This window comes from Dendrobium catenatum, unplaced genomic scaffold, assembly GCF_001605985.2.
Source record: "Dendrobium catenatum unplaced genomic scaffold, ASM160598v2 fragScaff_scaffold_156, whole genome shotgun sequence".
NCBI classification, from domain to species: domain Eukaryota; kingdom Viridiplantae; phylum Streptophyta; class Magnoliopsida; order Asparagales; family Orchidaceae; genus Dendrobium; species Dendrobium catenatum.
Genome location: NW_021318618.1, coordinates 9552780 through 9578661, shown reverse-complemented (window position 1 = coordinate 9578661; position 25882 = coordinate 9552780). Strand labels below are relative to the sequence as shown.

Genomic DNA, 25882 nt, shown 5'->3' with positions numbered 1-25882 from the left:
CATTTGACAGCAGTGAAAAGGATATTAAGATACTTAATAGGAACTTAGAACTTAGGAATTTGGTATCCAAAGTTTAGCTCTTCATTTGAAATTATTGGTTATTCAGATTCTGACTTTGCAGGGTGTAGAGTGGATAGGAAAAGCACTTATGTAACATGTCAATTCATTGGAAATTCATTAGTTTCATGGTCTAGTAGAAAACAAAATTCAATGGGCCTACTACTACAGAAGCAGAATACATTGCATTAGGAAGTTGTGTGGCACAAGTACTTTGATTAAAATAACAGTTGATTGAGTTATGATTAACTATAGGCACTATTCCAATTTATTGTGATAATACTAGTGCTATTTGCATTTCCAAAAATCCTATTCAACATTCAAGAACCAAACACATTGACATAAGGCATCATTTCATAAGGGATCATGTATCCAAGGGAGAAATTGAACTTATACATGTTTCTACTGAAAATCAACTTCCATATATTTTTACAAAACCTTTAGTCTTTGATACCTTCAGTACATCAAGAATAAGGCTTGGTGTAATTGATTTGAATGCTTAAATAAAAATGTTTTTGCAACATTGATATTTCTGTTTTCGTAGTTTACATTTTTATGATTTTGATTTTGAGTTTTTTTTTTATTTTGTTTTGTTTTCTTTTTGAGTGCTTTTTATTTTAGAGTCTGTGTATTTGTCATTATCTATTGAGCTTTGTGTGTTTACTTTTGTTTTCCTTGATAAAAATTCAAAAAACTAGAAAATTGTGGTAATCGTCCGGGACAAAAAATTTTTGTATGGGACGATGTGTGTAAAATTCAGTTTGCGAGATTTCTAATCGTCTTAAGAGCAATTTTTAATGAAGTTTGTCTGTACGATCTACACGATCGTCCAAGACGAAATATTCTTTTTTCTCAAACGACGGGACGATTGAATACAGCAGTTGAACGGATAAGGCAGTTTTAATTATAAGACTTTCAATTTTGTTTTAATCTTCATAGTGCCTTATTTAAATTGTAAATTAAAATTAATTTCATTAGAAAATGTATTTATTCTATAATTAATAAATGCTTAAAACTTGAGATTACTAGAATCTTCAATTCCATGTCTCCTATTTAGACTACTCTAGTACTAATATTATTATTGCATTTTAGATGTTTTCTTATTTTGTATTTCTCTTTTCAAATAGTATTTATGCACTTAGAAAAATTTGAAATCTTAGATTATTGACTTTGGAAATAATTCAATTACTCTTGAAAAGTGTACAAATGTACAAAAATCAAAAGAGTTGTGCAAAAAATTTGCAATGACCAAAAGAGGCATAAAATTAACCCACAGTAAACAAATGCACAAAAATGTGCCAAAGAAAAATAGATATGAACAAGATGCGCAAAGCGCCACATGTGGTAATTCTTTCTTTCCAAACTCTTTCAATCTCTTAATTCAAATTGATCTCATGTTCATTTATACTTGACATTGAAATGTGAAATATAAAATTTTTTATTCATCCCTTGTGCAATGATTTTCTTTATCTTAATGTCTAAATTGACACATGCCTTTGATAAATTCTTTTTATTGTCTATGTTATAACACTTCTTCACTTATATGAATCTCTATGATTTCTCTAATGACTTAATTTTATTTACATATCTTATTTCAATCACTTTCAAGATTAAATTATAAACTGAATTTCATACTTCTACTTACATTTCTATCTTTCTTCTCTTTTCACTTTTTGCGGTTGTCAAAAAGGGGGAGAAATTGTATATTATTGTTTGTTTTGTTTTGTTTTTTATTTTTTTGTTTTGGTTTTGGTTGTTCTTTTTTTATAGCTGAATGTGTGTTTTGATTTTTTTTAATTAAAAACAAAAAAAAATCATATATACCTCCTTATATTTCATATATTCATCAATTCAGGGGGAGTTTAAGGGAGATATTTAGAATTGGAATTGCTATAAACAATAATTTTTTTGCCATCATCAAAAAGGGGGAGATTGTTAAGAGAGTTGCTATTTTGCATGTTTACAATCTTGCAATTTGTATTATTTTGATGATTTCAATTGTTATTGTTTTACATATATCTCCTAACACTATTTGAAACATTTATTTTTTGCTCTAGTGTGTACTAATATTTCAGGAAAATTAACTCCAAGATATTGAAGACTTGTAATCAAATTCAACATGTTTTCATAATTTTTAAAATGAGAGGGAGTGATTGTAATTGAGTGAAAAATCATAATATACACACTTGGAAAATTTTTGTTAACTGATCGTACAGGACGAACTTAGTTCGTACGGGACGATCATGTCAATTACCCCCAAGGAGAGCAATGGATCGAACAGGCGAAGAGAAAATTTTTCTAAGTCCTAATCATCTAGGATGAATTTAATGTTCATCCAATGACGAATGTCTCTGTATTCTCACCATGGCCTGTTCATCCAGACGAAAAATAAAGTTCGTCCCAGGACGATCTTCTCTGTCTTGAAGCTTGCTCTGTTCGTCCAGACAAAAAAAAAGTTCATCCCAGGACGATCTTCTCTGTCTTGAAGCTTGCTCTGTTCGTCTAGATGAAAACTAATGTTTGTCCGAGGACGATCTTCTCTGTCTTGAGGCTCGCTCCATTTGTCCAGACGAAACCTATTCATCCCAGGACGAACTGAACTGATATACGTCAGTTGGTTACGTCCTAAAAATTTTTGTGAACCGACTTATGTAATAACCGTTTCATACCGGACGAACTTGGTTCGTACGGGATAAACAGCGTGTACGAAAATATTTCGTACCAATATGCATAAGGTTCGTTGAAGGGTTCTCTGCCCACACTAGGAGAGTGTGAAAGGACGGACGGTTCTCTGCCAATACTGTGGATTGTGTAAAAGGACGACGGTTCTCTGCCGCACCGGGTAGTGGTAAAAAGAGTGCTTGTAAAGGCTTCTCCGCCTTGCTGTGGGTGCAAAAGGAGAAACACTATTGGAATTAGTGCAATACTCAGAGGGTGCCTTTGGGGAGTGGATGTAGGTCTGGTTTAGACCGAACCACTATAAATCTTGTGTCATTTACTTTACTGCTTTTTATTTTCAACATTTTTCTTTTGTTTTTTAAAAACTCTGTGGTTGAAAAACTTTTTCTATAAAAAAATTTAATAAAAATTTTTCATTTCGGTTCAACACATTTTCAAAGAGGGTTCATTTTTAAAAATACCAATTCACCCCCCCCCCCCTCTTGGTAGACTTTGCACATTAACTTAGGTCTAACAACCTATTCACTAGACTCAACACTGTTGTTGAAAGTTAGGCTCTTAAAGGTTTTCTTGTACAAGGTTAGTCAAACTCTTCCCTTTTACTTCCTTAGGTGTTTCCTTAAACTTACATATATAATGATGTAAAATTGGACCATTTAGCAATACCATGTCCATGCATTTTTTTAGTATGTATAAAATAATGATAAATTATCAAAATCAGCAGCTTTTTCATGGTAACCATTCATCTTAGAACCAATCCAAATCCATTTAAAACATAACACATAAAATAACCCCTTATTTACACTTATCAAATTCTCCCCACTTGAAGTCTTTCTTCTCCTCAGAAAAATAAAAATTTTGCAATTATGATTAAATGAATAACTACAGTAAAAACTGACAATTTAAAATGACAAAAATATAGGATAATACATCACAATCTAGAAGTAGTAAAACTGAAAAAGTTTATAATTCTAGTTTAAAAAAAATTCCAATAATTAAACTAATCTACCATCCTTATTATTAATTATTTGAATTCAAAGGTTAAAATTTTAATTCATATTTTCTTGAATCCTAAAGTGAATAATGTAGTTTAATGACTATATATATTAGTAGTTAAGATTGAAACTTTAATTAGTTCACCATCTTTTAAACTAGTTTTCTTATTTTATCCTTTGTGAAGTTATGTAGAAGATTGTATTCTGATTCTATGCTTTGGACTAATACAAAATTTTGATTGTACTCATATTTTCTTTTTCTTCTATTTATTTCTTTTTTTTTAACTATTTAGATAACTATTTTTATTTTTATTTTATGGAGTATATTGTTAATCATTTGAAAATCAATTTTTTCTCTAAAACCTTTTATAATCTTAATGAGTTTTATGTAAGGATTTTTTTAGGGAAACCAACAAAGGTGCTTATACACTGAAAAAATAAAATATTAAAAGGTCCATAAAAGGAACCTCAAGCTCGAGTCAAACCTGGCCTCCCACTGGTCAAACCTCTCCACCAACTGATCAAGTTGTGACTGCTAGCATATAGGAATAGGTTTAAGAATAGTCTCTTCCTCTGCTCCCTCAACCTCCTCATGCTCTAGAAGGAGGCGAGTGTTGTGAAGGACATGGAAAGAGTTATTAGTGGGTAGGTAGTTTGGTGGGGTAGGATATTGAAGGTTATACTTTGTTTCAAGAACATATACAATGATGTGTCTTAGGGCCATATTTGGTTTCTATTTATGTCAGGGATCTCTAATGTTAGTTAAGTGTTCAATGTATCGAAAAATAAAATTAGTAACATTGAAATCCCTATGAGCCATCATATAATAGGTGGTGAGGGAGAGTAAAGGAGTAATGTGAATGTGGTCACCAACTTTTAGAATTATAGAGGTTCGAAGGATAGTTGAATGGTCCTAGGATCTTTGACTAAAGAACTAAAGGCACTGTTATGGAAAGTGATATTGGTGTGTCTTAAATTTTGATTGACAGGGCTCTAGTTGAAATAAAGATCTAAAGCTAAGAAATAAAGTTTGCTCTAGTTGAAATAAAGATCTAAAGCTAAGAAATAAAGTTTGTCGCCAGTGGTGGAAAGCTAAAGAAGTTCATGATAGTCCTGATAAGTGATTTTTATAGGTCTTTTGTTAACATAAGATTGAAGGTCAGTGTGGGTAGAGTTAAGGTGAAGACTGGCAAAGAATTCATACAGAAGTTCAGAGTGAAAAGGGAATGCGAGGGTAAGAATAAAAGTAAGGGAAGTATGAGAAAAACAGATCTAACACTAGATAAGTAAGGGTGTGGGGATTGACAATCTTGGAGGATATAATCTATAGTTTTGTACCAGAGATAAGCAGACTGATCTGCTGCCTCAATGAATCGAGGGTCTATAATTTCCTTTGAGGAGATTCCAGTAAGAATCCTAAAACACTTGCCACCGCCCATTTTGAGAGCTTGACTGAAAGGGAGAAGAATTTGAAGGGTATTGGAGTAAAGAAAATGGTTCAAATTAGTTATTTATAAAGAGTCAGAAAAATCGTACAGGACCATCAAAAATTTTTCTAGGACAATAAAGCGCAATAATGGCATCCATGATGATTGGTTAAAAAGGCAATCCTATCATCTAGGATGATCAGACATCATTCAGAAAGATTAGACTTAGGAAATCATCTCGAGGAGTCAGCTAGTACGATCTTTGACTATAAGGATCGTCCAGGATGAATAAATGGATCATCAAGGATGATTGCCAATAATGGATCATACCAGCCAAATTTAAAACATCCAATCATTTTTCCACAAGGATTATCCAAGATGAACAGGTGGATTGTCTAAGATGATCACCAATAATTGAGGTAGAATTTGTTCAAATCATCTAGGATGATGTGGATCATCTAGGATGATCTCAAATCATAGAGTTAGATAACCTATTATATGGATAATGAATAAATAATTGATGATATCATCCCGGATGATAGTAAATTGTTCAAGATGATGTGAATAAAAAATTAAAAATTTTAATGATGGATAAAAATGATAAGAAGAGGTCCAAAAATTAAAAAAAGTAACACTTAATAAATAACAAGTAAAAAATATAATGAAAAGATAGTAGAAATAATAAAAAAGCAAAAAAATGAGGTTTTTTTTTTTATAATCAATACTAGGAAATAATAAATTTCCCATGTGATTGAATTAAAAATTAGTAAGAAATGAATTAACATCGTCAAAATCTAAAAAATGGTAGAAGAACCAATCCTGTTAGCCCCAACTTGGACTCATTACAAGGTACAAAATCTTTTGAAAAAAAAATCAACTCATAAAAAAATTAGATAAGAAAAGAGATATGTTCCAAATTTCATTTCAAAAAAATATCTTATAGAATATTATAGCAAAGTAATTAGTCACAATCATGAGTTTCAACAATCAAGTTTTTTAAAATATCAAGTAACACATGAATTCATCTAAGATTTAATAGTTTGAAAGTGAAGGAAGCTTGATTTCTTGTTGGCTCATTTTGTGTCTCTTATCAATTATTTGATGTACTTTGCACATCTTTTTATATACTTTGTGTATCTTTCAATTTCATGGTGATCATTACGCATCTTTTCAAATTTCTTTTGGGCTCATTTTATGTCTCTTATTATTTTTGCGAGCTAGCTCTCTTTCAAAACCTTTAAATACTCTCAATTATATCTTCTAGATAATAGAAAAGAATAACTCATTCTCTAATATAAGGAGTAGACCACAATATAGAATCATATTCATCTGATAAATGCAACAACTTAATTAAGAAAGCTTAAAAGTGATTTAATGACTTTGAACATTATTCATATGAGATAGATTACTATAGGAAGATAGAAAAGATCTTGTTTTCAAAGTCCAATTATTAATTTGAAATAGATTTTTGCTTCGAAAAGAAAATTACTCCACTAAATGAGTTAGAGAAAGAGAAACAATCAATAGTATTTCTTCATTTAACTAATTTAGGGATGTCAATCATTATTTACAATTTTTTTTAAAAAAGGAAAAATATCATTCCAGCAGTGACAAATAAAAAATTGAAGGGAAGAATAACACAAAAAAAACCTGAAAAACTATAGCACATAAACAAAAATAAACAAGAAAAGAAAAATAGAAGAAAGATCATAAAATAGAAAATTCAGAGTTCAGTAATCATCAAGTTCATGTATTTATGTCTATGACACCTAATCTAGTCCTTGAGGTACTAAAAGTTTCAAAGGCCAGTGGTTTAGTAAAGATGTCACCCAATTAGTTTTCAGTTGCTACATGATGTAGCTTAATGTCTCTTTTACTAACATGGTCCCTAATAAAGTAATGCCTTATATAAATGTGTTTTGTTTTATAATGTTGGATGGTATTTTTAGAAATGTAGATGGCACTACAATTATCACATAGAATTGACATTGTGCCTACAGGTAATCCTAAATCCAGAATCTGTTGTTTTAACCAAAGGACTTGGGCCACATAACTTCATAAGGCTATGTATTCAGTTTCAACAGTGAAAAGTGCAACTAAGCTTTATTTTCTACTAGACTAAGAGACTAAGGATTATCCTATGAATTAACATATTTTAGAGGTGCTCTTTCTATTAACCCTGCACCCTACAAAGTTTGAATCAAAATATCATATAATCTCAAAAAAAGTGTTATGCCTTAGATATCAAATTCTTAATTTTTGGGTTCCTAAAAGATATCTAAGGATTCTCTTAACTATAGTCATGTGGGACTCATTTGTATCAGGTTGAAATCTAGCACAAGGCATAAACTAAATATTATATCAGGTCTGCTAGCTATCAAGTAAATAATATTCACCTGTATTTCTTTTGATCAACTGATTTTTCATTTGAATCTTTATCCAATTGAACACTAGAGATCATGGGAGTGTTTATTAGCATCACTTTATCCATTTCATATTTCTTCATGATGTCCTTAATGTATTTTGATTGATTAAAAAGGGTTCCATAATCCATTTTCCTTATACTAAATCCCAAAAATATAGAATAATTCTTCTATCATACTCATCTCAAATTTCTTACTCATTATTTAAAATATCATCACATAAATTCTTATAAGAAGATCCAAAAAGTATATATCATAAATATAAATCTAGACAATGAGTAATTCATCTCCTACTTTCTCAAAAAAATGGTGGTGTCACTCACCTTAAAAAATTCCCTTTCCATTAGAAATGTGTTAAGCCTATCATACCATTCCATGGGTGCTTATTTTAATCCATACAAATCCTTTTTTAATTTGAAAATATGATTTGGAAATTGGAAATTCTCAAATCCCAGAGGTTGCTCTACAAACACATTTTTTTTACTACCCTATTTAAAAAGGCACTCTTGACATCCATTTGGAAAAGCTTAAATCCCTTAATAATATGTAAAGGCTAGTAGCACTCTAATCACTTCCAATCTAGCTAGATGGGCAAAAGTCTTCTCAAAATTAATCCCTTCTATTTGATTATACCCCTTAGTCACCAATCTTATTTTATTCCTAACCACCACACCATAATAATTCATTTTATTCTTAAAGACCTATTTAGTTCTTAATACACTTTGATCCTTAAGTCTTTCTACTAGCTCTTAGACATCATTTCTAACAATTTGCTTCATTACTCTTACATAGCTAGGACACATAATTCATCAGAAAGGGCTTAATTGATGTTGGTTGGTTTAGTCAATGATATGAAGTCAAAGTGTTTAACTTCTTTTCTAAGTCCATGCCTAATTCTAATACCTTCAGAAGGTTTTTCAAATATCAGTTCTTTAGGATGACTCTAAGAATATCTCCAATCTTTAGGAAAAGTGTTTTGAGGTTTTAGCCTTTTCTCCATATTTGTAGTTCCTACTCCTTAGGTAATCTCACCTACTTCTTCTTCTTCCTTAACTCTAAAATTTTAAGAATTAAATTCATAAAATACTATATGATTAGTCTCCTCCATCACCAATATCCTCTTATTAAACACTCTAAAGGATTTCCCTACACTTGAATAGTCTAAAAATACTCCACCAAGTTTTGAGTCAGATTTTCCTAAGAGTGATTTTTCATTATTTAGAATGAAAACTTTACAACTAAAGACATGGAGGTGATAAAGGTTGGGTGTCTTACCTTTAATGATCTCATAAGGTGTCTTATTCAATTTGGATCTAACATTCACCATATTCAACACAAACAAGCTGTGTTTACCGCTTTTGCGAAACTCTTGAATGATCTAGTAATTAAAGAGACTTCATCACTTTAAGAACAAGAAGAATTAGTGTCCGAATCATTAGCCTTCAAGGCTATATTTTTCCTCTTCTTTTTCGCACCTGCATCAAGCTGCCTTTGGTTCACTCCTTTCTCGTAAGCAATTAGTAATTCAAGTAAGTTATTGATCAAATAAATATTCAAATCCTTAGATTTATTTATAACGATAATCTTAGCATTGAAGGAAGAAGGTAAACATCTTAAAATTTTGTTAACTTTCTTATAGTTAGTTAGCTCTCTTTCTAAGGCATGTTGGAAGGTGACTATTTCTGTAAACCTAATATACATTTTAGATATTGACTCACTAGATTTCATGCGAAAAAGTTTGTAGTCATGAAGTAAAATATTCAACCTAGATTGTTTAACTTCACTTGTGCCTTCATAAGTAATGTATAATCTATCACAAATTTTTTTACCAGTTGAACATCTTGAAACATGTATGTAATCTTAAAATTTTAGTGCATTAAAAAATAGTTTAAATATTTTGCAGTAAGTTGTGCTAGATCCCAATCATCAAAAGTCCATTAAAAAAATGGAAGTTTAGTTTTGACGCCATTCACTTCATGTGTTGGTAAAGAATAACCTTTTTTATAAGCATCCATATGTAATAATCTATATATTATAAAAAAGTAGACATGCGAGTTTTCTAGAAATCAAATATTATATTATCAAATAAAGGTGGTCGAGTAATGAAATACCTTTTTGCCATATTATGGTTATCAAAGTTAGTCATGGATCTAAATTTAAAAGTTTTCTAAAACTTGATTTTATGAATCCCGCTCTAATTCCACTTGAAAGTTCATTAGGGTTGTTAAGCCCTTATGAACTAGCCCGAGGATAACCATGAGAGGGGGGGGGGGGGGGGAATGGGGGGGGGGGGGTGAATTGGTGGTTTTAAAAAATCTAAAACAAAAAGAAAATACTTTTTGAAATCATTTTAAATAGTTTAAAATAAATACAATAAACCTTTGATGCAGAAGTGATTAATAAAATAAATCAAAGATTTTGACCATACAATCAACCATTGAAAATTAAAGTATAAAAATTAAAATACGAAATAATAATAAGAAAGAACACACCAAATATTATAGTAGTTCGGTCAACCTGACCTACGTCCACTCCTCGGAGGCACCCTCTAGGTATTGCACTAAAACTATAGTGTCTCTCCTTTTACTCTCACATCAGGGTGGAGAAGCCCATACAAAATTATTTTCACCTACCTCGGTGAGGCAGAAAATCTAGTATCCTTTTGCATCCTCCTGAAGCAGACAGAGAACCCCAACTCCTTTTGCTTCCTCCCGAAGTAGGCAGAGAACCTTGATCTAATGATGACGAAGACCTCTTAAGAGCCACCAAGGAGCTAAGGATGATGATTGGAGAAGATGACTTGAATCCTTACTTGGAGCAACCTTTGTGAATACCTCGCAAACTCCACCTCATAATATTATCTCTCTCTCTCCCCCCAATCTCTCCTTCTCCTTCTTTAACCCCTCTTAGGTCAGGATAACAGCAAAAGATGCTCTCGTTAATAATTAAGAGATGTTATAAAGAAGGCCTTAAAAATACCCTAATTTTTAACTTGCCATCAAAGATCATCTAGAGATCATCTTGTAAAATTAGTTTAAATCATCCCTTCCAGCTAGGACGATCTGGGTTTTCTGTACGATTAAAACAAAATGTTTATTCTGATCGTCTAGGACGAATTGGACATTGTCCTAAATGATTATTTTAAAATCATATATTGTCATCCAACAAATAGTTCGGGACATCTAGAAGATAAATCAGTATGATATAAAAATATAATTGATCGTCCATGATGATGCTTGGACTGTCCTGTACTATTTGTTTAAAATAAGTTATTATCATCTAGTAGATAATTCAGGATGTCTAGGAGATTTAGGAGAGAATTAAGATTTTTTATACAGATCATCCAGGACAATCTTGTGATTGGCCAGCCCAATATGATCGATCAATCTAACCTTAATTACTTTTGTTTATCTTTTGATTAATTTAGCCATGATTGTAATGAATAGTCCATGACGATATGGGATCGTCATGTACGATTAAAATAAAATTTTAAAAATAAAATCTTTCCTAAATGAGTTTGGCAGTTGAGTATTTTTTTTTAGCATATCTTCCAAGATGATAGGAGTATCATCTTGGACGATTTGCTTAAGCAAGTTTATATGACCTAGGTGCCCTAATTAGGGTTTCTATTTTTGACTGATCATCCAAGACAATATAAAATCATCTTATATGATATGTTAAAAAATAGGAAAACTCTAACCCACTAATTTTCTCCCTCTGAGTGTGTGTGTGTGTAAGGTTACTTAGCTTCATGATCCACTAAGGTACATTTGACTCAAGAAAAAGTTAAAAAATATATTGAAATAGAAATTATAGACTAACTTAATCTTAGTCTACCTAATCTTGAGCTAATTGACATTCCAAACGAACTTGTAGACCTGAAAGGTTAGTGAGCTGGGCACAAAAAACATATATCTATGAATGGCATTAGTCAAGGAACAATAATATTTATTATTATCAAAATCATAGTACTTGAGTACAGATCTAAAATAATGAGGACATAATCAATTACTAGCTTCCGTTTGAGGCTACCTTATGGGAAAGCCTTCATGGTTTTTTTTGTTAAAACATTCAATGTTATTAGATTGTATTTAAATGATTAAAAAAAATTACAAGGGATATTTGGCCTATTCAAGATTGTTTGTCAAAATGTGGCTCGATGATGTTAACCTGTATAGGGAGGTATAGAGAACCCACTAATGATATTTGAATCAATTGAGGTTATTTGTCAAAGCGTTGCTCGATGAAGCTAAATTATTTGGAAGAGGCTAATAGAAACCACCAATGATGTTTGATATATCAGAAATTATTTGTCAGAGTAATGCTCAATGAAATTAACATGTATGAAAGATGCCGAATCAAACCCCCCCTGGGATTGATTAGACTTTGATTAGGAGAGGGAGAATGCCACGTGAATCCTTAATCAAATGTAAAAATTGGTCTTTTCTATAATGTTATTGCCTTTTTAAGGTTGAAATTAAGACGTTACCTAATGAGTAAAGGTCCAGCTAGAGACTGTATAGTGTTTAAAAATTTATTGAAGCATCCTTACATTTATTGGGAGTTTTAAGAAAATTGGTTGTTAATGACATTGTCTTAATGTTGAAAATAATGGAGGAAATTTTTTTGGCAACAATCACATTGGAAGTTATAGTCAAGGTTTCCCCCTAATCTAAATTTTCTTCCACAAAATCAATACAAAATTGGTTGAAAGTTAAGGGCCGATAAAAAATTGCATAAGATTGCCCCTAAAATAGGAATCATTCCCCACAAATGACGCTAACCTGTTACATCCTCGAATATTCACGGCGGTTAAGAGATGTAGAGTTTAACATTCTAGATTTGTACGAAGAATTGTGGAATATTTATAAATTTTTAGTAAATATGGAGAAGATAAGGGGAAGTTGGGAGTGTCCCATCATATGGCTTATGGTGTTCTCCTTGACCATTAAGTGTTTATAAAGCATTTAGATGCCCTAGAGATGTTAGAATTGAGTTATCTTTAGCTTATTAGGTTTGACTTTTCGTGCCGCTCAATTTTACTATATGCATGCCATATTCGGATGTCATTTGGTAGTCCAATTAATGTTCTGAAGCTTCCAAATAAACTGTAGACCTTTGATTTGGACTCATTTGGGCTGGGATTGGATCAAATTTGATGATGTTGGGTTCGTCTCCTTGAGATGTTCATTTTAATATAAGCTTGCTAAAATTGGAGATCAGGTGGTCCTAATTTTAATTTTCAAAGCCTCAATTTAAATTTGCATCAAGATTCATGCCCGATCAAAATGGAAAATTTTGTGATATATCAGCATGCAAAATAAATTTAAATAATTTTGTTAATAAAATAACATTTTTAGTACTTAATTTAATTTTGTAGAAATATTTATTATATTATGTAAAATAATGCAATTGCCCACCACGCCCAACCTCTTAAGTTGACTACATAAGTTGAGTTTCACATTTCATCTTAAGCACTTATAATTTAAGTATTAAAAATTAATAATTATATATTTGTTATCATTAAAATCAAAATGAGAGTATAATGACTTATGGGGTTAACAATCACTTTTTTTATTTGACTTGAGAATGGATTCTTATACTCTTTGGTCGGTTTCATTCATACATGATATAGTACTCAATTATCATTTAATTTCCTTGGGTGATCTCATGATAACTTGATGATGATCAGCCACCCTAACATAACCAAATGAGTATTTATTTGGAAGTAGGGGTGCCAACAAGTCAAGCCGAGCTCAAGCTAGGGGGAGTTCAAGTCGAGCTCGAGCTCTAGTCGAGCTCAAAAGACGAGCTTGAGCTCGACTCGTCTCACATCGAGCGATTCGTCGAGCTCCTTCTCGACTTCCGTTGTTGAGCGTCATCCCGAGCTACGCCGACCGTCGAGCTTTGTCGTCCGTCTTCCCATCTAGCTCCATCGTTCGTCGTCCCTTTGAGCTATGTCGTCTGTCATCCATTGTCCCGTCGAGCTCTATCATCCGTCATCCTGTCGAGCTACATCATCCGTCGTTCGTTGTCCTGTCGAGCTTCTACATTATTTTGATTTTCCTGCCCGACATTCGATTCTCCTGCTCGACATTCGATTCTTTCTCCCGCCTGTCAAAACCGAAGTTTCATGTTTCTGCCCGGTCACCTCCGCGAGTTGCTCGCCAAGCTGACGAGTGGAGCGGAGGTCTGTTCCAGCTTGGTAAGCTCGACTCACGAGCTTAATAAACTTGATTCTTTGAATCTATTACCGAGTTGAATTCGAGCCCACTCATGAGTCGACTTGACTCGGTTACACCTTATTTGGAAGCCACCGCTTATAAAGCAACTCGATGATTTCAAGGTGTAATGTCTCTCCCATTTGTACTTTAAAGTAATTTTTCTATTAATTCAATTAAGCTCCTCCTAATTATTATTATTTTTTTTGTAGTGCTGCGCAGATCAACCACAATATTCGCTCGCTTCCTCGTCGGTGGTTCATTGCTCGCACAAATTTGCGTTTCTGCTCCGCAGTTCTTCCGGCCTCGACGTGTACTGGTCTTTATTCTTTCTATGTCTCCTCTCAGTCTTTCTCTACTTTCGACCCCGTCGTCTCTCTGTGAGTCCTTTTACTTCTTTCAACTGCCTCGCATCGTTATCCCTTCTTTCTGAACACACAAAAAACATTGATATTTATTCTATTATTGATAATCACTATGGTTTTCTTTGTGCAAGCAATATACATCATGTTAGGGATTTTGAATGTGCGTGTGTTTGCATATTTTTCTTATCATTGTTTTTTATTTATTCGATATGTTTTTCCTGTGCATAAACATTCAACAGTTTTGTTTTGTCATATATGGTATTTAGAATCAAATTCTACTACCAAATCTTGTAAATCTGGATTTAATAAATCTGTGAGTGTTAAATTCTAAAAACTACTTGGCATGACATGTATTAAATTCCGATAATTTATTTTATTTTTATTTTAGTTATTTTTTTTTTCAGATTTTAAGGATTCTAACCTACGATAATATACATGAGTCTATTCTGAAAGGAGTAAAACGTTAAAAGAAGTAGATTAAGCACAACTAGACGTTAAAAAGCATGATTTAAAAAAGCCAAGGACTTTAACATCATGGATACAAACTTCTGCATTCCGAACACTTCGAACAAGCGTGCCATAACATTCTCCTCCTTACCCGTGTCTTCATCTTCTCCATTACAGAGAACAAACCTGTGTGCTATTGATGCCGACCATCTCTGAGGTGCCGTTGGTTTGACATCCTTCTTTTGACCGCTCTTTGAGTCGCCTTATGATGTTGAGCATCAACTCTTTTGTTACTTGCTACATTGAGCAAACAAAACCTGAGATCAAAGAAAATAAAGAAAAAATCTAAATTAAGACATCAAATGCTTCAACGTCTCCGTTTTCCCCTACATTTTCTTTATCTATATGTGTATGTTGCTTGATCTCTTCTATATGTGATTTTGCAGCTCCTCTCCTTGCACCTCTGTCTTGTTGTCGCATGTTTTTCTTACTCTCCTTTATCTGAGGGCTATTATTTATTTTTGAAATCAAAGGCGTATATCTTTTGGTTTTCTTTGTAGCTAAGATTTTCTTAATATTGAATTTAAAGATGATAGTTTATTATTGGTGAAATTACAAGTCCATTTCATTCGGAGTATAGATAGATAATGACATGCTGGATTTATTGAATGAAATGAAAATAGTGAATATTTGAAATTTCTGAGTAAAATAAAAGTGCAACAAGCTAATATATGAAGTCTTAAAGTTTCCTTTTCATGCTATCATTTCAGTTCATATATAGTTCATTTTATTTGGAAAAAATAAGCTTGTTTATCTTTAGGTTGAACTGTTGGGAATAAGTCCTCTTCATATGTTGATTTTGTTGTAGCTTGGGCCTTGTTTGTATTTGGCAACATTACTGTGGTAATGCTATGTGATCAATGTGCAGCAGTCTCTTTTTTAGAATGTAGGCATGCTAATATTTCATCCTTTGATGTAGTGCTAGTAAGTTATTGTTTTATGTGGTTTGATTCTTCTGTGCTCCCTTGAATATTTCATCTGCAACGGTTCTTCCATCTTGCATAAGTACCACATTCATTGATATCTTCTAACATATGCCCCTCGTTTGAAATGTCCTTGAAAATTTGGTGAAGTTAGCACAAGTGCTCAACTACATTTTTCGTCAAATTTGGAAAAGGGTTTTTATGGTATGAGGCTCTAGGAAAGCTTTACATTTTATATGTGCTATGGAAGGATGCAAAACTTTAATGAAGGTGAATTGAATGCATGTCATTCTATCATCCTATAGTTTGGGATGTATTTTGTTTTCTAACCTCTCAACAAATGTGTTATGGTTCTATTCACCATCTCTTTCTAGTTGTCAATTTTTAGATGGAAAACGATGCTCTACTTCATTTTGGCATCCATCATGGATGGCCCCCGCACAAGTCTTCCTAGAATTGGATCAAGACCAAATACAATAGAGTTCATGATGTGAATCAATTAGGAGTTGATTGCTGAAATTAAGATGTTAATTAAATCAAGCGTTACCACCACAAAGTTATCACCAATAAAATAAAGGATTAAATAGAATCTAGGTAATCAACTTGCTTAAGCGAAGAGTTGCTTTGAGATAACCAAACAATTCAAAACATCTAAAGATAAAAGAAATACTTAAATGCTCATAACAAAATCTCACGATTAATAATGAGAAAATTCACCTTGAGCACCTTCTCACTCAATCACTCTTTGGCTTTTAGTGAAGGAGAAAAGAACCATACAAGGATGGAGAGCACCACTACGGAGAAGGAGACGAGGACTTCGTTACCGGAGAGGTAGCCGCCGGTGGAGGTGGTAGTGGATGACATCCGGTGATTGTCCAAACATAGTCTTGGCCGTCGATGACGTGCACAAGCGTGGGGAGGATTCGCTCCAAGTAATCTCCCACGGTGTCTTCGTGATCAAATCCCACGCCGAAGAACGGAGATCGAAGAACGTGGATATTTCCGTAGGCGTCGAATACGAGTCCGCCTTCAACTTCCGGATCCGCCATTCATAATGAGATTGAATGGGAAGAAGAAAAGAAAGAAGGAGGAGTTGTGCCGTGAGCTATGGAGAGGGATGTGGAGGGAGATTTTGCTTGGGAAAAATCTGAATTTGAATTTTCAGATTTTCTTGGATTGACGGGAGTGGTTATTTGCCATTAAAATCTCCTCCCTAAATTAGGTTAGGGAGAGGGGCGGCTATTAAGGGGGGAATTAAGAGGCTAATTAGTGGAGGCTTAGGTGGCAAGTGGATAGAGAATAGGCTAGGTGGGGTGGCCCGCCATGCAAAGGAGAAAAAGAGGGATTTTGGTTAATTAGTGGGGCCCAAGGAATTAATTAAAATCTGATTTTGAATTTCAGATTTTAATTAATTAAGGAAGGTTTCCTAATGGGGGAAGGAAGAGAGGGATTTGAAATTTGAATTCAAAATAGATGGGGCCTCATTTAAGTCCTTTCCTAAATATGGTGAGCTATTTTAGGAAAGAAATAATGAGGGATTTAATGTACGAAATTCAAATTTCAACGGGAGGAGGGCCGGCGGGATGGCACCAGGGGAAGTGGGCTGGGCTAGGGGCGGACGACGGGACTTGGGTGGGTCGGCGGCTGGCCTAGCCGGTGGCAAGGAGGGAGGATGGGGGGCACATGAAAGGGGGGGGGGGGGGGGGGGGGGATCGGCGGGTTCTGGGTGGATTGGGGGAAGGCGGCTGCAGGGAAATTGGTAGAGGGGAAGCAGCTGGTTCGGGTGGTGGGGATTTTTTGGTAGGGAGAAGAGAAAATAGCGAGCCAAATAAAATAAAATCAAGAGCTCACCAAGGGGGCTGTTGGGTGTTTCGGGTGGAGCCTCTCCTAGGTCTCCTCTCTTTCTCTCAAACTCTCAAGCAAGAAGAAGACTGAAATCTTAGAAATTTTTATTAATCAAACATTAAGCTCATACAATAGTAGGAGACCTCTATATAAAGGTCTCAACAAAAGAAAAATAACATGACTCAAATGCCCACAGGGCTACAACAAAGACTAAACATCCATAAGAACAAAATAGTAAACTAAAACTTGAAATTAAAATATACATAGAAAATGACATGGAAACATCAGAAATATAAGCTCCTATTCGTAGCCGTCGATCTACGATTCCTTCGCCGGTAGACCTGCCTAAAATGTCTGTCGATGACCTCATCATTCTCCCCAGGTGGGAGAAAACTCGACTCCGTCGAGTGAGTATCTCAAGTGCTCTCGTACAACTCTAAGAGATCTGGGTCTAGGATTTGTAGCTCCTCTCGGTCAATCCAAGTGTCCTCTGTCGGTGGGGTCCCTTTCCAATGCACTAAGTACCTTCGACGTCCTCCCTCCTTCGTGGAAATGATCTCATCATCCAGTATGGTTTCTATTTTCTCCGCATTGGGTAAGTGGGGCAATTTGGGGAGTGGAGGCAGGCTAGGGATCTCACCAGGTGGGTTCACACAAGGCTCATTTGTAAGTGGATTGTGGGGGTTAAACTCTGGTCCCTCGAAGGCTACTAAATCTTCTATATTAAAGGTAGGATTGATGTTAAAACCTTCGGGGAGGTCCAACACGTAAGCATTACTGTTTATCTTAGAAATGATTTTGAATGGTCCGGCGCTTCTCGCATGGAATTTCTTTGCGGATCCGGGAGGAAAACACTCCGAACGTATTCGTACCATCACAAAGTCTCCAACTTCGAATTCCTTAAGCATTTTCTTTTGATCATCAATTAATTTGTAACTGGCGTTTCTTTGCTCAATTTTCATTTTAATTTCCTTTTGCAACTCCTGTAGGTGGGATGCAAATGTAGATGCTGACTCTGACATTCTAAACCTAGGACTCATGGGAAGTAAATATATAGGTTGTCTGGGTAGGTATCCGTACACGATTTCGGCAGGACTAAGACCAGTGGTTCTATTGACGGAGTTGTTGTAAGAAAATTCAGCAATAGGAAGCTTGGAATCCCAATCCCGTATGTTTTCCCCTACCAAAGTCCTTATAAGATTTCCTAGACTTCTGTTAACCACTTCGGTTTGCCCATCGGTTTGGGGGTGGAAGGCTGTTAAAAATTGGAGTTTTGTGCCCATTTTGCGCCATAGGGTTTTCTAGAAGTAGCTTGTAAACTTGACATCCCTATCGGAAACGATGGTCTTAAGTAATCCATGTAGTCGAATGATCTCATCAAAATAGAGCTTAGCAATACGGGAGGCATCAAAAGTTTTAGAGCATGGGAGGAAATGGGCCATCTTAGAAAAACGGTCGACAACTACACAAATCGAATCATGCTTTTTTAGTCTTTGGTAAACTAAGAACAAAATCCATACTCACATCCTGCCCTGGACAATTAGGTACGGGAAGAGGGGTGTAAAGCCTCGTATTCTGCTTGCGTTGCTTTGCGAGTTGGCAGGTGTGGCACCTCCTAAGAAGTCTACTAACATCACGCTTTAAACTAGGCCAGTAGAATCGGTTTCTAAGACAACAATGGTCTTGGCTTGTCCAAAGTGACCAGCTAACCCTCCAGCATGTAATTCCCAAACAAGAAATTCTCGAAGTGAAGTTTTGGGAATACTGAGTTTTTGGGATTTAAATAAATATCCATCTTCCAACATGAAATCTCCTATGATCCGTTCATCTCCAGTTGCTAACGCAGAATAGGTTTCTCCAAAATCGGGGCAGTCTGAGTAGTCTTCCTTAAGCCGCTCGAAACCAATCACTTTTGTCCTCATCTCACGAGCGACCATCATCCTACGACTTAGTGCATCGGTAGCCTTATTTTCTGATCCCGCTTTGTGCCTAATGGTATATGTGTACTTTTGTAGGAATTCAACCCACCTCCCATGTCGGGCGTTTAGTTTCTTTTGAGAATTGATATATTATAACGCCTCATGATTTGAGAAGATGACAAACTCTTGGGGAAGTAAGTAATGTCTCCAATGTCTGAGGGACTGAATGATGGTGTAAAATTCTTTATCGTAGGTGGAGTATTGTTGCCTGATGCCATTTAACTTTTCACTAAAGTAGGCAACCGGATGTCCTTCTTGAGCTAATACTCCTCCTATGCCTATGCCAGATGCGTCACAAGTCACATCAAAAACTTTAGAGAAGTCTGGCAGACGCATGATTGGTGCCTCCACCATTTTCTTTTTTTATTTCCTCAAAAACCTTGGTGGCAGATGCCGTCCAGTTAACTTCTTCTTTGGTAGACTTAGGCTGAGTGGGTAGGAGTTTAATCTTCTTGCCCTCGTGTTCAAACACACAGGTGTTTGATCGGCCATAAATGTGTACGTCGTTGTCGAACAGCCAAGGGCGGCCAAGGATGATTTGACCTACATCCATAGTTAAAACATCACACTAGATTTTTTCTTTATATCCAATGAATTCAATAGGAACGAGACTCCTATCTTTCACCTCCAAGGTGGTCGAGTTGATCCAGGCGACTTTGTAGGGGTTTGGGTGGGGTGTGGTCCTCAATTGAAGTTTCAAAATTATAGCAGAAGATACGACGTTAATACAGCTTCCACTGTCTATTATGACTTTGCAATTCTTGTCTCCAATCTTGGTGAAAGTGTAGAAGATTGAAGTCCTTCGTCAGTCGTTGCTAGGCTTAGGCTGAGAGAAGGCACTCCTAACGACTTGTAGATCCAAGTGATTCATCTTTTGCAGGCAGTGGATCACAGCAATATCTTCATCGTTGAAAAATTCCTCATCGTCATCAATATGGTGAACTAGTTCAGCTTCAGGCTCATCCTCTTCTTCCGTCACTTCTTCTATTATAGTGACCTTGAACGGGCTGGAGCATTGAGAGGCAATGTGTCCGTACCCATGGCATCTAAAGCACTTAGTGCCGGCAGTGGTTTTGGGTGCTTCCCGTTCAGGTGCTTTACCTTTATAGTCCGTTCTAGGTTGGGCTTGGCCAGGGGAAGGCTGACTACCCGAAGGTCCAGTGGGCTTGTTGTAAGGTTGGCTAGAGGAGGATTTGAATGGGTTGGGTCGAGAGTCTTGAGTCCTAGAGGTATGGCTCCTAGATTCTTCTAAGTCTAGTGCAAGACTACAGACAGCTTCAAAAGTATTCACTTCTCTAGCAAAAAGTTCATTCCTAAGGTCTTCTCTCAATCCAGCTCTAAACATAGACAACAGTTGGGCAGGAGTGGTGGTCTCTTCACCGTTACAACGAATCATGAAATCATCAAAGGCTGAGATATATTCCTTAACGGGCTTACTACCTTGGGTTAACCTATTCCAGCGATCCAAAAGTCTAGGGTAGTAAGAGGGGGGAAGATACTTCCGCTTCAATTCTTGTTTCATTGTTTCCTAGTCAGCTACGGGGTATTCTCCTCGCGTTTCTCGCATGTGTTCTATGTTGGTCCAGTATTGGTTGGCTCTACCAGTCAATTTCATCTCAGCAAATCAAACCTTTTTCTCTTCTGAAATATTGTACCACTTGAAATAGCTATCCATTCCTTTGAGCCAATCAAGGAAAACTTGGGGTTCTAACGTACCATCGAATGTCGGGATATCTATCTTAATACTCTTAAGAAGTTGGGTATCGTTGTCTCTCCAAGGTGCGTCACGTCCTCCTGGCTCGTGATTGGGTCGGTAGTGGTCTCTAGGAGGTCCGTAATCAGTTCGGTTATCTTCGTCATAAGGAGAGTGGGGTCTAGAGGGGGTGTAGATGTCCGAGTTTCCTATCCTCTCGATGTTGTCTAGCCTATCGCTCGTGTGACGTCTAAACTCCGCCAAATTCGTTTGGGTATCCCTAATTTGTTGCGTGACTGTACCCAACTGGCCCACTATCAGGTCTAAAGTTGCTTGTATGTGTGCAGGATCCATGGTTAGGAGATAAGGGACACTAGGGAAGGTTGAGGACAAGAGGGCAGCACCTAGACACTCTAAAACTATACTCCTAAAGGCTCCAAAGGGTGTGGGAAAGATTAGGACAGCAAGCTAAAAGATGGACAAAGTTGTCACAGCTAATTGGGTGGACTCAGGAGTGTGGACAGCAAGGGACTAATACCTAAAACTCGCCCAAAAGGCTAAAACAGGTGCAGAAATTTAGTGGACAGCAAGTGTAGACAAAAGTCTAAGTGGCCTAGCCTAATATTGATGCTATGGAGATGATGGCAGCACTCAAACAAAGAGATATGTTCATGTAAAATGAAAAACTAGTGCAGATTTTTTTGGACAGCAAAAGGAAAACAGAAATTAAGACTATCTAAATGATGCTATGCATGTAAACCACTAAGGACAAATTAAAGTGGACTCCTAGGATGCATCTAGCACAAGTAAAGCATGCTAGCCATGCTCTGATACCAAGATGATGTGAATCAATTAGGAGTTGCTTGCGGAAATTAAGATGTTAATTAAATCAAGCGTTACCACCACAAAGTTATCACCAATAAAATAAAGGATTAAATAGATTCTAGGTAATCAACTTGCTTAGTCGAAGAGTTGCTTTGAGATAACCAAACAATTCAAAACATCTAAAGATAAAAGAAATACTTAAATGCTCATAACAAAATCCCACGATTAATAATGAGAAAATTCACCTCGAGCACCTTCTCACCCAATCACTCTTTGGCTTTTAGCGGAGGAGAAGAGAACCATACAAGGATGGAGAGCACCACTACGGAGAAGGAGACGAAGGACTTCCTTACCGGAGAGGTAGCCGCCGGTGGAGGTGGTAGCGGATGACGTCCGGTGATTGTCCAAACGTAGTCTTGAAATTGGCCGTCGATGACGTGCACAAGCGTGGGGAGGATTCACTCCAAGTAATCTCCCACGGTGTCTTCGTGATCAAATCCCACGTCGAAGAACAGAGATCGAAGAACGTGGATATTTCTGTAGGCGTCGAATACTAGTCCACCTTCAACTTACGGATCCGCCATTCATAATGAGATTGAACGGGAAGAAGAAAAGAAAGGAGTTGTGCCCTGAGCTAGGGAGAGGGATGTGGAGGGAGATTTTTCTTGGGAAAAATCTGAATTTGAATTTTCAGATTTTCTTGGTTTGGAGGGAGAGGTTATTTGCCATTAAAATCTCCCTAAATTAGGTTAGGGAGAGGGGCGGCTATTAGGGGGGGAATTAATAGGCTAATTAGTGGAGGCTTAGGTGGCAAGTGGAGAGAGAATAGGCTAGGTGGGGTGGCCGGCCATGCAAAGGTGAACGGCTACAGGGAAATTGGTAGAGGGGAAGGGGCGTTTTCGGGTGGTGGGGATTTGGTAGGGAGAAGAGAAAACAGCGAGCCAAATAAAATAAAACCAAGAGCTCACCAAGGTGGGCTGTTGGGTGTTTCGGGTGGAGCCTCTCCTAGGTCTCCTCTCTTTCTCTCAAGCTCTCAAGCAAGAAGAAGACTAAAATCTCAAAAAATTTTATTAATCAAACATTAAGCTCATACAATAGTAGGAGACCTCTATATAAAGGTCTCAACAAAAGAAAATAACATGACTTAAATGCCCACAGGGCTACAACAAAGACTAAACATCCATAAGGGCAAAATAGTAAACTAAAACTTGAAATTAAAAGATACATAGAAAATGACATGGAAACATCAGAAATATAAGCTCCTAATCGTAGCCGTCGATCTAGGATTCCTTTGCCGGTAGACCTGCCTAAAATGTCTGTGGATGACCTCATCAGTTCAGTAGTCCAAAAGATGCCCACATATATTGAGAGAATAATTTTACTGCTTCCTAGCAAGTGATGGTTTTCTTGCAACAGATCAACAAAGCTAGTCCATACAATTAGAATTAGGGTACGAACTTTGAATATATGTTCCCTTTCAAGCAAATTAATAAATATTTTTATGTGGGAAGATAAACATTCTATGCATTCAAGAAACTAAATAGGTTAGAGAGAAGACTAAGGATATTTATAGTTTAGGATTGAAACTATGATATTCTTGTTGGAGTCGTGGTAGAAATTGTATAGGTGTGATTATAGATTAGAAGTTTGAAGGCTAATGTTATAAAAATTAATAGAATTGAAGATAGACTTATAACATTAAAGATTGTTGTTGATGCTAAGATTATTAATATTGTAAATGTTTATGCTCCTCATGTAGGTTTGAATATGTATTTAAAATTAAAAATTTTAGATGAATTAAAAATTAATACAAAAAATACCTCTTGAAAAAAGTGTTTTTATTTGAGGAGATTTAAATAGACATGCTGGTAAGGGTAAAAGATTTTAGAAGCATTTATGATGAGTATCATTTTGGAGCAACTAATAAAAGTGGTACGATCATATTAGATTTTTGCTCTATATTATGATTTTATAAATGCTAATATCTTATTTAAAAGAAGAGAGGAGCATATCATCACTTATAAAGATAGATATAGCAAAACTTATATTGATTATTTTTTTACTTGAAAAATATATCATTTAGATTTCAAATATTATAAAGTTATTCCAAGTGAAAATTATTTGCCGAGTATCACTTATTAGTTTTGAATTTAAGATGAAGGGGCATAATATGAAAAATAAAGTAAAATATTATTTAGGGATTATATAAATGCATGTAAAGAACACCAACAAAAAATATTTTTTAGAGTAAGATTCAGGATCTTAAAATTTTATTTGTGCATGAGAAAGTTAATGTTATTTGCATCAGTTCTCCATTCATTGCATATCCCGTAACATATGCCTCAATTAGAATGGTCTTCAAGTTTGGCAAAGCTACTACAAGTGCCTCACTTATGTTCTTCAACAAGAAAAATGCATCCTCTTTCTTTTGGCGTTCTTTTGAACTTAGCATTGACCTAGTCAAAGCATGTAATAGAGACAAAGGTATTGTAAAATAGAGAATAAACTATCAGGCATATTGGCAATTTCATGTTAGTCACTTTTTGTTATTTGAGCCACTTCTTGATTGCCTTCTCCTTCGTATGATCAGTTTTGCCTATACATATCACAAATCCAAGATAAAAGATTGATTTCTGGGGAGTTCATATATCTTGTTATTGTGATGGAGCTGTTATTATTGCAATAGTTTTAACACCTTCGGTAGATGTTCTTGGTGCCTTCCTATGATTTATACAACAACAACAACATCAAGCCTTTATCCCACTACGTGGGGTCGGCTACATGAATCCTTTTTCTCCATTGTGTTCTATTAAAAGTCAAATTCTCATTTAAACCTAATAAAGAAAGGTCATTCCTAATATTTTCTAACCAAGTCTTTTTAGGTCTACCCCTACCTTTCTTAACATAAGTCAAATCTAATACCTCTACTCTCCTAACCGGGTCATCGAAAGGCCGTCGTTTTATGTGACCAAACCATCTAAGGCGACTCTCTCTAATTTTATCTTCTAGTGGAGCTACTCCAACCTTTTCACGTATATGCTCATTTCGTATCCTATCTCTAAGGGTAAAGCCACTCATCCACCTGAGCATTCTCATCTCTGCCACACTTAACTTAGTATTATGCTTCTCTTTTAATGGCCAACATTCGGCACCATAAAGCATTGCAGGCCTCACTACCATCTTATAGAATTTTCCTTTAAGTTTGAGGGGTACATTTCTATCACATAACAAGCCCGATGCATTCCTCCACTTCAACCATCCAACTTGAATTCTGCTGATAATATCCCCATCTATTTCACCATCACTTTGAACAATTGATCCAAGATATCTAAAACGTGTACTCTTATTAATGACTTGATCGCCCAAAGTCACAATCCCTTCAGTAGGTCTATTACTACTAAAATTACACTCCATATATTCCGTTTTAGATCTACTCAAGCGAAAACCTTTAGACTCTAAGGTTGACCTCCATAATTCAAGTTTACCTTCAACTCCCTCTCTAGTCTTATCAACAAGAAGAATATCATCAGCAAAAAACATACACCAAGGTACATCCTCTTGCAAATGTCTAGTGAGAACATCCAAGACTAAAGCAAAAAGATATGGGCTTAAGGCTGATCCTTGATGTAACCCAACCGAAATAGGAAAATACTTGGTCAATCCACCTTGTGTTTGAACACAAGTAATAGCTCCTGCATACATATCTTTAATGATTTGAATATAAGCATTATTGACTCCTTTCTTATCAAGAACTCTCCATAGCACTTCTCTTGGAACTTTATCATATGCTTTTTCTAAATCAATAAATATCATATGTAGATCCTCCTTATTTCCTCTATATTTTTCCATCAAACCTCTGAATAAATGTATGGCTTCCATAGTCGACCTACCCGACATGAATCCAAATTGATTTTGAGAAACATTAGTATCACACCACAACCTA

The 25882-nt window shown here is 35.5% G+C and overlaps 1 protein-coding gene across 5 annotated transcripts in view; it reads left to right on the top strand.

The window, feature by feature from the left end:
* Positions 1–13949: 13949 nt before the first annotated feature.
* LOC110109073 (biotin carboxyl carrier protein of acetyl-CoA carboxylase) overlaps positions 13950–25882 on the top strand; it is a 100000-nt gene continuing 88067 nt past the window's right edge. For 2 of the 5 annotated variants that reach the window (XM_020839970.2, XM_028692524.1), the window contains exon 1: positions 13952–14182. In XM_020839970.2, the coding sequence (XP_020695629.1) occupies positions 14137–14182 (46 nt within the window). In that variant the 5' untranslated portion in view covers positions 13952–14136. Of the gene's footprint in view, positions 14183–25882 lie in introns of all 5 variants that reach the window. The other 3 variants (XM_028692527.1, XM_020839971.2, XM_020839969.2) reach the window with 3 other exon arrangements.